The 12,337-nt window shown below is 48.1% G+C and overlaps 2 protein-coding genes across 4 annotated transcripts in view; one reads left to right on the plus strand and one right to left on the minus strand.

The window, feature by feature from the left end:
- The window catches only part of LOC146599483 (putative cation-transporting ATPase 13A5), a 36,057-nt gene extending 30,089 nt beyond the window's left edge, over positions 1 to 5,968 (plus strand). The window contains exons 25-30 of the mRNA XM_085298676.1: positions 130 to 202; positions 824 to 998; positions 2,054 to 2,244; positions 3,775 to 3,863; positions 4,815 to 4,895; positions 5,729 to 5,968. Coding sequence (XP_085154802.1) covers positions 130 to 202; positions 824 to 998; positions 2,054 to 2,244; positions 3,775 to 3,863; positions 4,815 to 4,895; positions 5,729 to 5,944 — 825 coding nt within the window. The 3' untranslated portion in view covers positions 5,945 to 5,968. The remainder of the gene's footprint in view (positions 1 to 129; positions 203 to 823; positions 999 to 2,053; positions 2,245 to 3,774; positions 3,864 to 4,814; positions 4,896 to 5,728) is intronic.
- Positions 5,969 to 7,251: 1,283 nt separating this feature from the next.
- PLAAT1 (phospholipase A and acyltransferase 1) lies at positions 7,252 to 11,088 on the minus strand. Of its 3 annotated transcripts, XM_085298678.1 has the most exons (5): positions 10,997 to 11,080; positions 10,345 to 10,423; positions 9,958 to 10,203; positions 9,172 to 9,440; positions 7,252 to 8,767 (listed from the first exon to the last, which is right to left on the minus strand). In XM_085298678.1, exons 3-5 carry the CDS (start codon positions 10,094 to 10,096, stop codon positions 8,666 to 8,668), a joined length of 510 nt encoding a protein of 169 aa, XP_085154804.1. In that variant the 5' UTR covers positions 10,097 to 10,203; positions 10,345 to 10,423; positions 10,997 to 11,080; the 3' UTR covers positions 7,252 to 8,665. The 3 variants fall into 3 exon arrangements, with proteins under 3 accessions (XP_085154804.1, XP_085154803.1, XP_085154805.1); XM_085298677.1 differs by lacking the exon at positions 10,345 to 10,423 and having other exon boundaries at positions 10,997 to 11,088; XM_085298679.1 differs by lacking the exon at positions 10,345 to 10,423 and having other exon boundaries at positions 9,958 to 10,206.
- Between the last annotated feature and the right edge of the window lie 1,249 nt (positions 11,089 to 12,337).

The following is a 12,337-nucleotide window of genomic DNA, read 5'->3' on the forward strand; positions in this document are numbered from 1 at the left end:
TAGGAGCACTTGCCCTGGTCTGAGTGGTCCATCAGGGCCTTGATGATGCTTTGAAATAGCAGTTAGTGCTACAGGTTGTATCATCAAAGTTGATACCTCTTGTGATGTGATGCTTTGTTTTTCTTCCAGCAACTGCAAATCTTTGGAAATTACCAGTATTTGATACAAGATGTTGTCATTACCCTTCTGGTTTGCCTAACAAGTAAGTAGCTCGGGGAAACCAACTGTGTGTGTGTGTTTAAGAGTCAGAGTGTAAACAGTCAGCTTCATTTTTCCAGTAAAATTTGAAATGAGGAACCAAGTTCTGCTGTCAGTAACATCAAAACCACTGATGTTAGAGCGATCCCTAGGGCCCAGAGAGCAGGATTTGGCTCATAATTCTTTGCAGGCACAGCTACAGGAAATCCGTACAGAGCAGAGTGTTTGGGTGTGCGACTTTGTTGGAAAAGGAGCATTTGCTGTTATGTTAGCTCCCATAGTTAGACTATGGTAGTGGGGCTTGGAGAGTGCAACTGTGTCTCTTGGCTTGCCTGCATGTTCTTGATGTGAGAGGCAATATGGTCTTGGACTCCCATGGAGATCCCCATCTGCAGGTGGCAATGATATTCCCTATTTCTCCATGCATTTTCCTGTGGGGATGTGGGGATTTGGAGAAAATCCAGATGGAAAATAGTGGTGATCAAAGCCATTCCTTGCTTATTTATTAGGGCCAGACTTTGCAGCTCTCACCTGCAATGAGCATGTGGGTGACCTATATGCAGCTCTGCTCTAGCTAACACAGAGGGATATTAGCAGATGAGAAATGTCTATGGTTTCTTTCCAGTGAGCTTGACCGAAGCTTATCCAAAACTGGCACCCTATCGCCCTCCTGGCCAGCTCATCTCTCCTCCCTTGCTACTTTCCGTTGTCCTCAACGTGTGCTTTACTGTAGTCATGCAAGCCTGCGGCTTTCTTCTGGTGAAGCAACAGCCCTGGTACGCAGAGCTGGCTAGCCAGAGGTAAGTCCCTCTTCTTGTCTCTGATCCCCAGCTTGCAGATCAGACTGCCAGCTGTGCGCTGTAGCTGTGCATCGGCAGCACCCCAACCCTTCCCGCTGCCTGCAGCGGTGTGCACTGCCTCACCAGCACACAACAGTTACCTTTTCCCCGTGGAGCACATACTCAGCAGAGCGTTGCCATGACAGTAATAAGTTGCTGCAGATGCCAGGATAGAAATCTAAAAGCTAAAACACCTCTGTTCCTCAAAGGTGTCTTTTTCCTCCGAAGCACGCAGGGCTCTGCCTGTCCGGGGATGCGTGGCRTAGCAGCACACCTGCATTGGCACCCCTAGGGCGGTGCTGTGCAGGGCTCCTGATGCTGCCCGGCTTACAGCGCCTTGTGCCCTCTCCCGGGGCGAGGGGCTGCAAGATGCAGAGAGACACCAGAGGGGTGTCATCAGCCACGACATTTCTTTCTCTCTGCTTCCCTTCACTGCCCTCTCTTGGGGTCAGACCATAAAGCTCTTCTGGGAAAACAAACAGTCCCTCAAATTTTTCTTGAATCTATCTTGGCTTAAAAAATGGTTCCAGGTTTGGAAGCTGTCTTGTTTTCTGTGTCTCTGTAATGTAAACATCTCTGGCCATGCACAGGAACTGGTTACCTTATGTTGTCATGCAGGAATGAATTTGCAGGGTAGGAAACTCAGCAAGATAGTTCAATGGGAATGCCCATGGGTACTCAGGGCCAGCCAAAGCCACTGCACTGCCACCGCACTGATGTATCATTGGACATATGCTTCCTAAATGCTGTGCAGGCAGCTCRGGCATGTGCACACATGTTCAAAGGCTGTCTCTCTTGTACACTGCTTTTGCTCACCTGAGAGCAGAGACTTCAACATAGACAAGGAAATTAACTGATGGTTTTCTTTTCTTGAAACAAACTTAAATACAGATTTTGATTTTGTGGATGATATTAGGTTATTATAGGAGGTTGGGTAAGAAAGAAGAGGGAATGACTACTTGCAACTCATTCTTCCTGAAGAGAGCAGGAAGAAAATGCCAGGTATTTTCTTACAGACATTGCTCTGTGGGAAACCAGACTCTGACATCCATCAGCCCAGGAGGAAACAGTACCACCAGCAGCGTCTACAGCAGTGTCCTCAGTTACGAAGATACTACACTGTGGCCACTATCTTCCATCAACTGCATCATTGTGGCCTTTGTCTTTTCCAAAGGAAAGCCCTTCCGGAAGCCCATCTATACCAACTGTAAGTAGAGCTAGATTAACATATGCTCTGTAGACTCTCATTCCTGCCGCAAAATAAAACTGGCAAGAGAGGCTGCCAGGAGAGTGATGCTATGATTTTTATCTGTACCCACAATATTGACTGGCATGTAAAAAAATTGTTGATAGATGTTAGCTCCTATTTCACTGTCTCTAAAACAAGCTCAGCTACCATGTCTTACATTAGCTTCTTCCTTGAGACAATAAGCAGCACAGCTGAAAAAGGAGACTGCAACTTTGTTTGGAAAATAACATGCTTTCCAGATGATGATGTGCTGGACTTGATGCCAGATCTATCTATTCTCATGAACACAGAGACCAAACAAAGATGAGAGGTATTTGCTTGGAAATCCACAGAGCTACAATCTTGCCTTGCCTGACCTCCATTCCTAGAGATGAGAGAGAAAAGGCTATGATGAAATTACTGTTCAAATCCTCTCACGATAATCCTTCTTTTTCTGTTTTGCAGAGATGATTTAGCCCTACTTGCCTTCAGTTACTGATAGCTCCTTTGCAATTGCAGCTTTTTACTCATGATGAGAGGGCAGGGTTTTGCTTAACCTTAGCAGTGTTGATTTCATTTGGTATTTTGGGAAAAGGCAAGTCTCAAATGTGTTTCACAAAGCATTGATCACCTGCAGAAGATGGACAACAACTAGAAATAAAATGCCTTGAAAGCAGTCAAGCCGAGTCAGGAGAGAGGACACTTTTAGCTGACTAATGTGCACATGCATCTCTGTTATATTCCTTCTTGGGGAAAATTACTAGCAGGAAACAAAGGCAAATTTGCTTGTTTTTGCAACCCATTCCATCCTGTCCCCTTTCTACCCTCTAGTGAACAAGACTGCCAAATTTGGGAGCTACTGACCCAATCTGCCGACTAGCTTTAGGTGCCCAGCGCCCAGTACCTGCCTGGAGTTTGGCATCTCCAAACCTCTGAGCCACCTGTGAGGGCTCTGTGGCCTCCAGCTTCTCTGGAGAAGGGTGCAAAGACAGACATCAGCTGGCTAAACTCTCCTTATGGAAGGCATTTGCATAGCCCACCTTTGTCTCATTGACATAAATCCCTGGAGCACCTGGCCCTGCCTTAGAGGGAGCAGCCTACAGGAACAAGAGCCAGCACGTATGGCTGCCTCTGCTGCCAGAGGTCTGGGTGGACAGCTGAGCACATGGAGACAGCACAGAGGCAGGGATGCTGATGCTGCACTGTGCTTTTCTAATGAAGACTTATGACTTATAGCAATGCCTTTTTGAGGCAGTTTCTTTTGGTCATATAAGAATGAGAATATGTCAAAAAACTTGCRCAGTAAAATTAGTGCAAGTAGAGAGCTTTGCAGCAGGCTGGTGGAGAGTAGCTTTTCTGGGTTTCAACTCTCCTTTTTGGCAAAAGTAGGATTTTAGACTGGCAATTTTACATGAGCATTTGCAGCTCCTGTCAACATGCATGCAGAGTTAGAACTATTGTGGTCACTAACTCCTCTCCTCAGAGCCACAAGTGTTCTTGTTTCCCTAGATGTGTTTTCAGTCTTATTGGCCCTCCAGCTTGGAATCTGCCTCTTCCTCTTCTTCGCTGACATTGATGCTGTGTATAGTGGCATGCAGGTAAGTTTAAATAAAACATGCATGTCCTTCTCATGCTGCCTGTTTCATTGACCCTTTACCTGAGCATGCAGAGCACAAGCTACAGCTATGGTCATCTTTGAGATGAATCTGCTGGTTTGGTGCTGACTGAGCAAGCCCTTTGCAACTTCTCTAATATCCATCTGACAAGGATTTGATCAATGAGGTATTCAGCTTCTGTAAAGGGAGAAGAAAAGCGCTCATAGCTTGCTGCCTTTTCTTTCTAACAGAAAAGCACAATAGTGTTGATTGTGTTTTGGCATGCCGGGGGAGGCTTGCTGGCTAGAGAATCAAGTGCGCAGGGAGTCCTGCTGCTGCTGCCACCCCCTCCTGGAGCACAGTGAGCCCACGCAGTGCTGCGGGGCTGCTGCCTTCCTGGCACCCTGATCTAGTGGAGGGGCACCAAAGCCAAAGCTCTCCTGTGAGCTCAGTAAGGGGCAGAGCACAGATGGCAGCTTCCGGCAGCACAGCCCAAACATGGGCAATGACCTGCAGAGGGCTCAGGGCAAGGGCTGGTCCTCACTRCAGCCTGAGCAGCTTATTCTCGACTGTCCCCAAGCAGGCTCTTACACAAGGTTTTGTTAGTGTGGAGGCTGGGCGTTAAGGGTTAGCACGCAGAGGACAAGATACACTTTGCACGTGAACTGTAGCTCCCCAGAAGTATTCAGGCACTGATCCAGGCACCTGATCACTGGTTTCAGTAGTATTTTTAGTAGCCAGGGTGAGTTAAGCACCTATGTGCAATGGAGAAGCTGGCCTCAAACTTTTCAATATCTCTATAACAAGAGATATTACTGTTGCAATTTCTGTTACTTCTTACTGCCTCCTCTATGCTGGCCATTGGAAAAATGTTAGCCTCTTGAATCACTGGGAACAGACACAAATCTTGGCAAGGCATTTAAACCTAGTTGCGGTTCATGTCTTTTCCAACAGTTTCTTTGCACTCCTGTGATCTGGAGAGTTTATGTCTTATTGATGCTCTTGGTCACCTTTTGTGTATCTTTTTTTACAGAGGTGAGTACATTTATTTACCTTCTTTTCCCTGAGGGTAAACAGGAGCAGTTTCTTTCTTCCCTTATTGGCAGTCTCACTCTTCTGCAGAAGTATAAACCCACAGGCCTTTTATTTTATTTTTCACTCCCTTTGTGTCAATCAAATCCATTTTACACAGCACCAGAGGCTTTAGACCAAGTCTCTTAAGCCTTCAGGGAGAGAAATAAACTGAGCATTGCCAGTAAGGAAGCCCACTCTCCTTAGCTGCTGAGAGCAGGACTGGCTCTGGGGAGAGTGGAGTAGACAGCTGCATGTGCAGATGTCTGATAGGGACTTGAAAGCCCCTTTCCTGTTGACCTAAAATTGTCCGGGCTAAAGACTGCATTGGCTAGTGCAGTTGAATATTTCAGTCATTAAAACAAAAAAAACAAAAACCAGGCTCACAAGTAATGTTTTGTGGGTCAGGGATGGCTGTGTCTCCCCAGATGAGGTCATGCAGCTGCATCCAAAACTGGGTATTGTTTCTTGCAAGGAAACAAGAGTGTACAGTCATCCTACAGCTCCAGGAGGAAAATCTTGTCCCTGGTTCTCCCCTTCAGCTAAAGAGAAGTTAGTGCTGCAGARACACAGAGTCTTCCTATGAACTAGGAAGTGTGATGTCCACGTAACATTCGAGAACTATTTTACTCGATGGGAGAGCATGCAGACTCCCCATGCTATGCTCCCCGTTGCCTTTAAGAGCAGAGGCTCAGGGGATTTTTGCACATGTAACAGGGGACAGCTTTCATCTGCTGAACACTTCTCCCTCTTTGGGAAGAGCAACAGCACTGACTCTGCTTTGTGTCACTCCACAGGATGTTATCTTGCAAAACAAACACCTCTGGCTGCTGCTCAGAACCTTGTTTGGATTCCAGTCAAAGAGCCAGTACCGGAAATGGCAGAGGAAGTTGCAAAAGGATCCAAACTGGCCTCCTTTAAATGCAAAAGACTTTGCAACAAAAAATACAAATGAGGTTCACATTAACCCAATATATGAACACAATGAAGGGGATTGGGGTGAGAACCTATAGCTGGAAATGGGACTGCACAGTGGCTGGCTTGTACTGAACAGTTCATAYTTTCATGACTTGATATGCACAGGATTCAGATTTTGGAAATGCATGAACAAACAAAGCATTTCAAAGGCAAACTGGGCCTGCTGTGGTTGTGCCCTAGAGCATAGGCGAGCAGCATTCGCTCAGTTGCTGGTAAAATAACTGTGGTTCCACTCTGTGGCCATGGCAGATCTAAGGCCTTGCCAACATCCCCTATGAAGTCCCAAGAAATACTGAYTGAAGTGAAGTGATGGTTTCCACTGTGTCACATCATGATCTCACTCCAGGTTTTGGCCACCACTCCACYGAATTCTGTCAATGTATCCACTGAACCTGATGGAAAGCAGTTAAAAAATCTGTGACCTAATCTTGACTCCATGGAAGAGCAAATATACAATTTCAAAATCCAACATTAAATGAGACCCTGCAGCTCTGAAGGGCTACAAGACAGACCCATGTATCACRTAATTCTAGCTTTCTTACATCCTGTAGTGAATTACAGATGTGAGCAGGCACACGCATGTACTACCTGCCCCCCCGTCTTGACAGTTTCTATACAAATATAACTCACTGAATACAGAAAAGGTGCTTAGGGGAGTCTGGGAAGGCCAGCAAAGTATTTACCATAAGGATATGTCCCACTCAAGCTTGTAAACTCCCCAGTCAGAAGAGCTGCCCCCATCCCACCATGCACAGCCCTCCCATTCAYGCTCTGCCACAGACCCGGCCAGGGGAGGGTCGGTCAGATAAGCCATGAGCTTCTCCATCATGCCCGCACGCTTCAGGCCGGCCTACGGAGGGACCAGTTCTGTCCGATCTTGGCTACTGATATTGCCACTTTTGCTGACTCAGGCTCATACACTTTGAGCATGACACCCCTGAGAACTAAACGCTGCCCTCAGTTTGACATCACGTAGCACTACTGCTTTCAAAGACTCGCTCAGTGGAAAGCAGCACCGRGCCTTAACGTTTTGCTTTAAATAGGTCATGCTAAGAAGCAAATGTTTTAATGTGCTCTAGAGCTCAACTGCTATACAGGTACAATAAGCTGAACCCCTCTAGATTAGTTTTTTCATTTTTAATTTTTCAGTGACCTAATTAGCCATCCATGAAAGAATTTTTGATTCCATTTGCAGCAACTGAAAAAAGCCTTTCATATTCAGATTTGTTATAATGTGTTTCCCCATATTAAAAAAGAAGACTCCTATTTAAATGCAATAATTGAGGGTACTACCAAATATGACCAGAATTCTTTGCCTTGTTATTTCAAACTTTGGAATGACTGATGTTTAAAAAAAAGCTTCTAATCCAGCTATGYACATGTTAAAAGCAGACAAAAATAGCAAACCTTTTACAACAGCTCTTTTACACTCCTCTCTTCTTATAGTCCAGGCAGTGGCATAGGGCAAAAGCAACACAGGATTTAATTTCTTATATACAGTCTGCAAATAACATGGTTCCAAACRTGCAAACCAAATACTCCCTTCAGACAACAATAAACCACAACTTTTCTAACTAGTTTTCTTATAAGAAGAAGTCACACATCAGCTTTGTGACTGAGAAATAGTTGGGCTCTCTAGATTTTGTGAGACATCACATAGATGCTGCACAGGTGCTTCACCTACGACCCTGCAGGGAAACTGGGCTCACCTTACTGCTGGTCTGAGGAAGACCTTAATTGTGTTAGAGCAACAAGTTGCTTAAACTTAATTTTGGACACTGCAGAGAAAAACGACCCCTGCTCCAGACATGGATCAAAGGCTCCTGGCTGACCTTGCAACTCACTACAGCCTTATGTTAAGCCTCATTACTTTGTGAGACCAAGGAATAAGCTTGGTCAGGTCCAATACCAACAGTTACTTACTGCATTTAATGTCTGAAGAGGGAAATTTCAGCTGCACCATGGTCCCAACCTGGAACAAACAAAACAGCTGCCAGATAAAAAGCACTTCTCAGAGCAATCAACAGGTGGACCTACTGCTTCCAAAAGGAGTCAGGAACCAGGGAAAGGGACATTTTGCAGGTGGAATAAAATTGAGCAAGACACCATCATGCCAAAAACAAAACAGCAATTTAAACCACTGAGAGAGACAACTCTTATGACCTGCCCTTCCTTCCTGCCTCCCTCACTCTCAAGAGCAGCTGAGAGTTTAGGAATCCCAAGTGCAAGGGCCAGGACATAATATAGTTCTTGTCTATCATTTCACAGGCAGTCTCATGCAAGTCTAGGCAGCTGGGATTTTCCACTTGAACAGGCCATCGGTTGGAGGACGCATAATAACCCTTAGCAATATTTTTATGCTACTTTTGTATTCAAAAGGAATAAAAATGTTTCTTCAAATTTGTTTTAAAAAGTTATTAACAAGAAGAGCTCACAGGAAGCAGTCTATAAAAACAGCATGTATACGAAGACTGTTCGCAGGCTCACAGGACCAGTCCTTGGCAAAGCAGTAGAGGGGTATGCATGTGTGTGTGAGAGAGGCTAAGGATGAGGAATTTGCTTGCTATCTCTGCAAGACTAGTGTGGAAATCATCACAGGCAATGTAATGTAAGCAGCTGTGGCAAATAGGCTAGTGCTGGTCTCATCAAGAGTGACACATTTGTTAGTAAGTCTTGTCTGCAGCTACAGCCACGAACTGTCCTGGTTCCATCCCAGCCAGGGATCCAGCCACCTTGCACTGACCGCTGGGAGTCCGTCAATACTGTCTTTCTCTGGATCTGCTTCGTAAAAAGCCTAGCAAGGTGACAGCGCTAGCAGCAGCTGTTACAAACCCAATGGCACTGACGGCTCGGTTGGCCTGCAAAGGAAGAGCAAAACAGAGACTGGAAACACTGAGCTGTTTTTTTTTCCAGGCACGCTAATGATCACCAGACAGTCATAAGCTGGACAATRCATCGAATATGAGAGACACACACACCCAATAAGCAGAACGGGACAGACCTAAGGCCCAGACCCTTACTCTCCTGTCGGTGATTCAGCAAGAGGGGCACTACTGGAGCTCAGACTATAGCAAAYCCTGTGTTCCAACGTCTCAGCTAGGTAGGGGGAAATGACAGTTAGGGCTCAGTATCTGAGACTTTGCTGTCCCCAAGGGGTTTGTTGGGTGTGACCCAGTCCAAGGATTCATCAAGAGAATTTAAGTGCATGCTTTGCAAGGAAGAGCTATAAGAAGCATGCATACAATTACCCAATATTACTTACCTGCTCAGAGATCCCCTCACCATAGCGGAGCAGCGTCACAAAGTGCTCACAGTTGTTGCCAAGCAGGTCGTAGGACACTTCCTGGTCAATGAGGTACTCGGCACGTCGGATGATCTCCTCCACAGGAAGCGGAGGGTAGGTGTCGTCGTACTTGTTGTTGATTTGGTAGGTATCATTTCCCACCACATCCTTCAGGAGCTGCATCCTCACCCGGGCCTTTCTGCTGAAGACTGACTTGGCACTGGCGAATGAAGCCGCAGGCCCTTCATCTGCGGAAGGTAGAGTCGGTATGAGCCAGGCCTGCCCCTCTAAGACACCAGAGAGGAGTTTCTGCCTGTCTCCTGGAAGTCCTACGTGTGATACGTGCCTGGAGCCCCCCCCCCCCATGCACATTGGTGTCTCCAGGAGCAGTGAAGGGCACAGTGGCAACCTGAAAGGAACCTGTATACGACCCACAAAGCACTGAGGGCAGCAATCTTCCCCCAGCCACAAGCTTCCTCCAGAAAAAGGATGTGCCTCCTTTGCAAAACCCTCTGGAGCCTACCCAGCTCCTCATACAGGTCTTGAGATACCGAGCATCTCCGCTCCACTGTGAACAGGCTTTTGAATCAGTCAAGGCTAAGGATGGGCACAAGGTCACACAGCAGGCAACCACTGCTCCTTCCTTGCTTTTGACTTCATGTGATGCTGCCAAGAAACCCAAAGCTGCTCAAACATCTGCCCTTGGAGCAAGGACAGGCTCCTACATGACCCCAAGGCACTCTGCCACCTTCCTGTAAGCCTTACCTACAGGTGTCACATTGATGATGTATCCATCGCCCAGGTAGAGGGCCCAGTGCTGATAAGCTGGCCGGAAAATCTCGATCAGGTCCCCAGGCTGGGGATTCCCAGGGTGCGTCACGCTGAAGCTCTCTGTAGCTGCCATCTCAGAGGGAGGGGGAGCTGGTGACGGCTCAGGACATGCCCCTYTCACTGGGCAGGCTCAGCACAAGGCACAGAGCTGTGGGGAGGTCTGGCGTGCGCAGAGGCCATCTGCTTAGAAATCGCAGGAAAAGAGATCATTAGGTGCAGCACTGGCCATCTGCAACCCACCCTGTGACGCATCTTGTCCCGTGGCCAGCAGGCACTAGCCGACGGATGCTGCCAACTGCTGYGCTGCTGCAGGCCCCCTACCTCAGCGCTCCTGGGGCTGCCTGCTGGCAGCACGCTGACATATCTCTGGAAACGCAGTCACCACCCCTTCCGCGAAGCACTGCAGGGAAAGGGTGAAGCTGTGTTTCTGTGCACTAGCACCTCCTGCCACTGCAGGCCGGTGTCTGTCTCCCACTGCCTGTTCCTCCAGCGCAGCACAGTCTCTCCCTCCCACGGCAAAGCGCACAAGCAGCCTGAGTTATTCTTACTGCCTCCTCCCTGCAAGACTCTGATTTGTCCCTCTCTACCCACCCCTGCTTCTGCTCCTTTTGAGGCCCTGCTCAAAACACCACGGCTCGGGCTGGCACTGAGCCAGCTCTAGCGGAGGGTCACAGCACTGGAAGGGCTCCGGGGACGCAGGGCTGGGGAGAGAGGGGCACTCGGGAGTCTCCACCGTGGATGCCAGGGCCCTGGGTGCCACGCTCGTTCTCATGCAGGTAGGGCTGGTGTCCCAAGGCAATGGGACACCCCTGGGAGGTCGGCAAACCTGAGCCTGTCACCAACACCCCTGCAGCACACTCCCAGCAGCACGAATGGGGCTCCATCCTGCTGGCAGCTGCCTGCTCCCACCCTCCCACCTCCCACCCCGGACCTCCCGCAGCTCCCCTGCATCCCTCCCTAGGGCCCTGCTCACCCCTAGTGCCTGTCCTGCTGTGGCCGTGCCCGGGCTGCCGCCCCGGGCAGCCCCAAGCGAGGCCAGCAGCGGAAGCTGGCCCAGCTCCTGGCTCCTCCTGGCCGCTATAAATAGCGAGGAGCCAGGCAGGCTCTGGGGTGGGTGGTGCTTGCACTGTCCCTTGGGAGCTGCCTGCCAGCAAAGCAGCTGGTCTCCAAGGCTGGGGGAGACTCACCTCCTGGAGGGTGTTTCTAAAAATGGCTGTAGTAGAAAAACTCCTTCTGTCCCCGGAGAACATGGACAATCACCTCCTCGCCAGGAGCTAGTGCACACCTCCCTCACCCTGCCAGCTYCAGATGTGGGCTCTGGTATGCAGAGCAGGGGCAGCTGTCCTACAGGGCCAAATGGTAAGTGAGTCTCTCTTACTGGAAATGGTGTCTTTTTAGAGGGAGAGGCAATGCAGAGCTGCTGTTTCACGTCTCTGCTGCCAAGGGGATGTAAAGGAGGTGGAGCTCAGTGTAAATTCAAATTGCCATTTTAGGGCAAAGAGATTTCTCAGATGATTTTTCGTATCTTTCATGTGGTGGCCAGAGATTTCCTTCAGGACACTGAAAGGGTCTCGTGGTCTCAGCTGATTGTACCCAATGTGAGCCCTGTGAACAGAGGGGCAGGAGAGCACGGATGTCCTGAACAGAGATGGCTGTTTGCTTTGCTATTGCCAGTACAGCATGCTAAAAAGGGCGGGCGGGTGGCCACTGTCAGTGAAACTGTCCTCTGGGTGAGTTGAACTAAGCAGTATATTAAGCTCAGCATTTTGAAAGTCAAGTGAAAGAGCAGATATATTATAGGAAGATGAAAAGATCAGAGCAGCAGAAGAAGGTACAGAACATGTGGCACCTCTTGGTAGCCTCACTGYCTGACCTGGCACTGCTGGAGGCAGACAACACTAACACTTCATGAATTTGTTCTCTTTCTGTCTTCTATTGACATGCAATAGTTAATCCAGTGAAGCGCTGAATTGCAGTTCTGCTTTGTGTAGTACCTCCTGTTTCAGATCTGAAGTATTTACAAGGCTTTACAATGGAAAACCAAGGGAATTCTTGTGGTACTGAAATAGCAAAGTGTATCCATGGAAACCTAGGAATCCGCTTTTCATGGGTACATACARGCCCTGTTGCATGAAAGTGCTTTGGCTGTGAACTTGTAGGATACATACTGGCCTTTGCTCCCACTAACTACAACAGAAGGGGAGCATGGTCAGCACCACACAACATTCATAGAATTGCACTGTTAGCAAGTGCATGAGGGCAATAGGAAGCTGCTGCTGACTAGGCAGGAAAGATGCTTTTATAAACACTGTGA

The sequence above is a fragment of the Rhea americana genome, unplaced genomic scaffold (genome assembly GCF_003343005.1).
Source record: "Rhea americana isolate MKP2758 unplaced genomic scaffold, rheAme1 scaffold_14, whole genome shotgun sequence".
NCBI lineage: Eukaryota > Metazoa > Chordata > Aves > Rheiformes > Rheidae > Rhea > Rhea americana.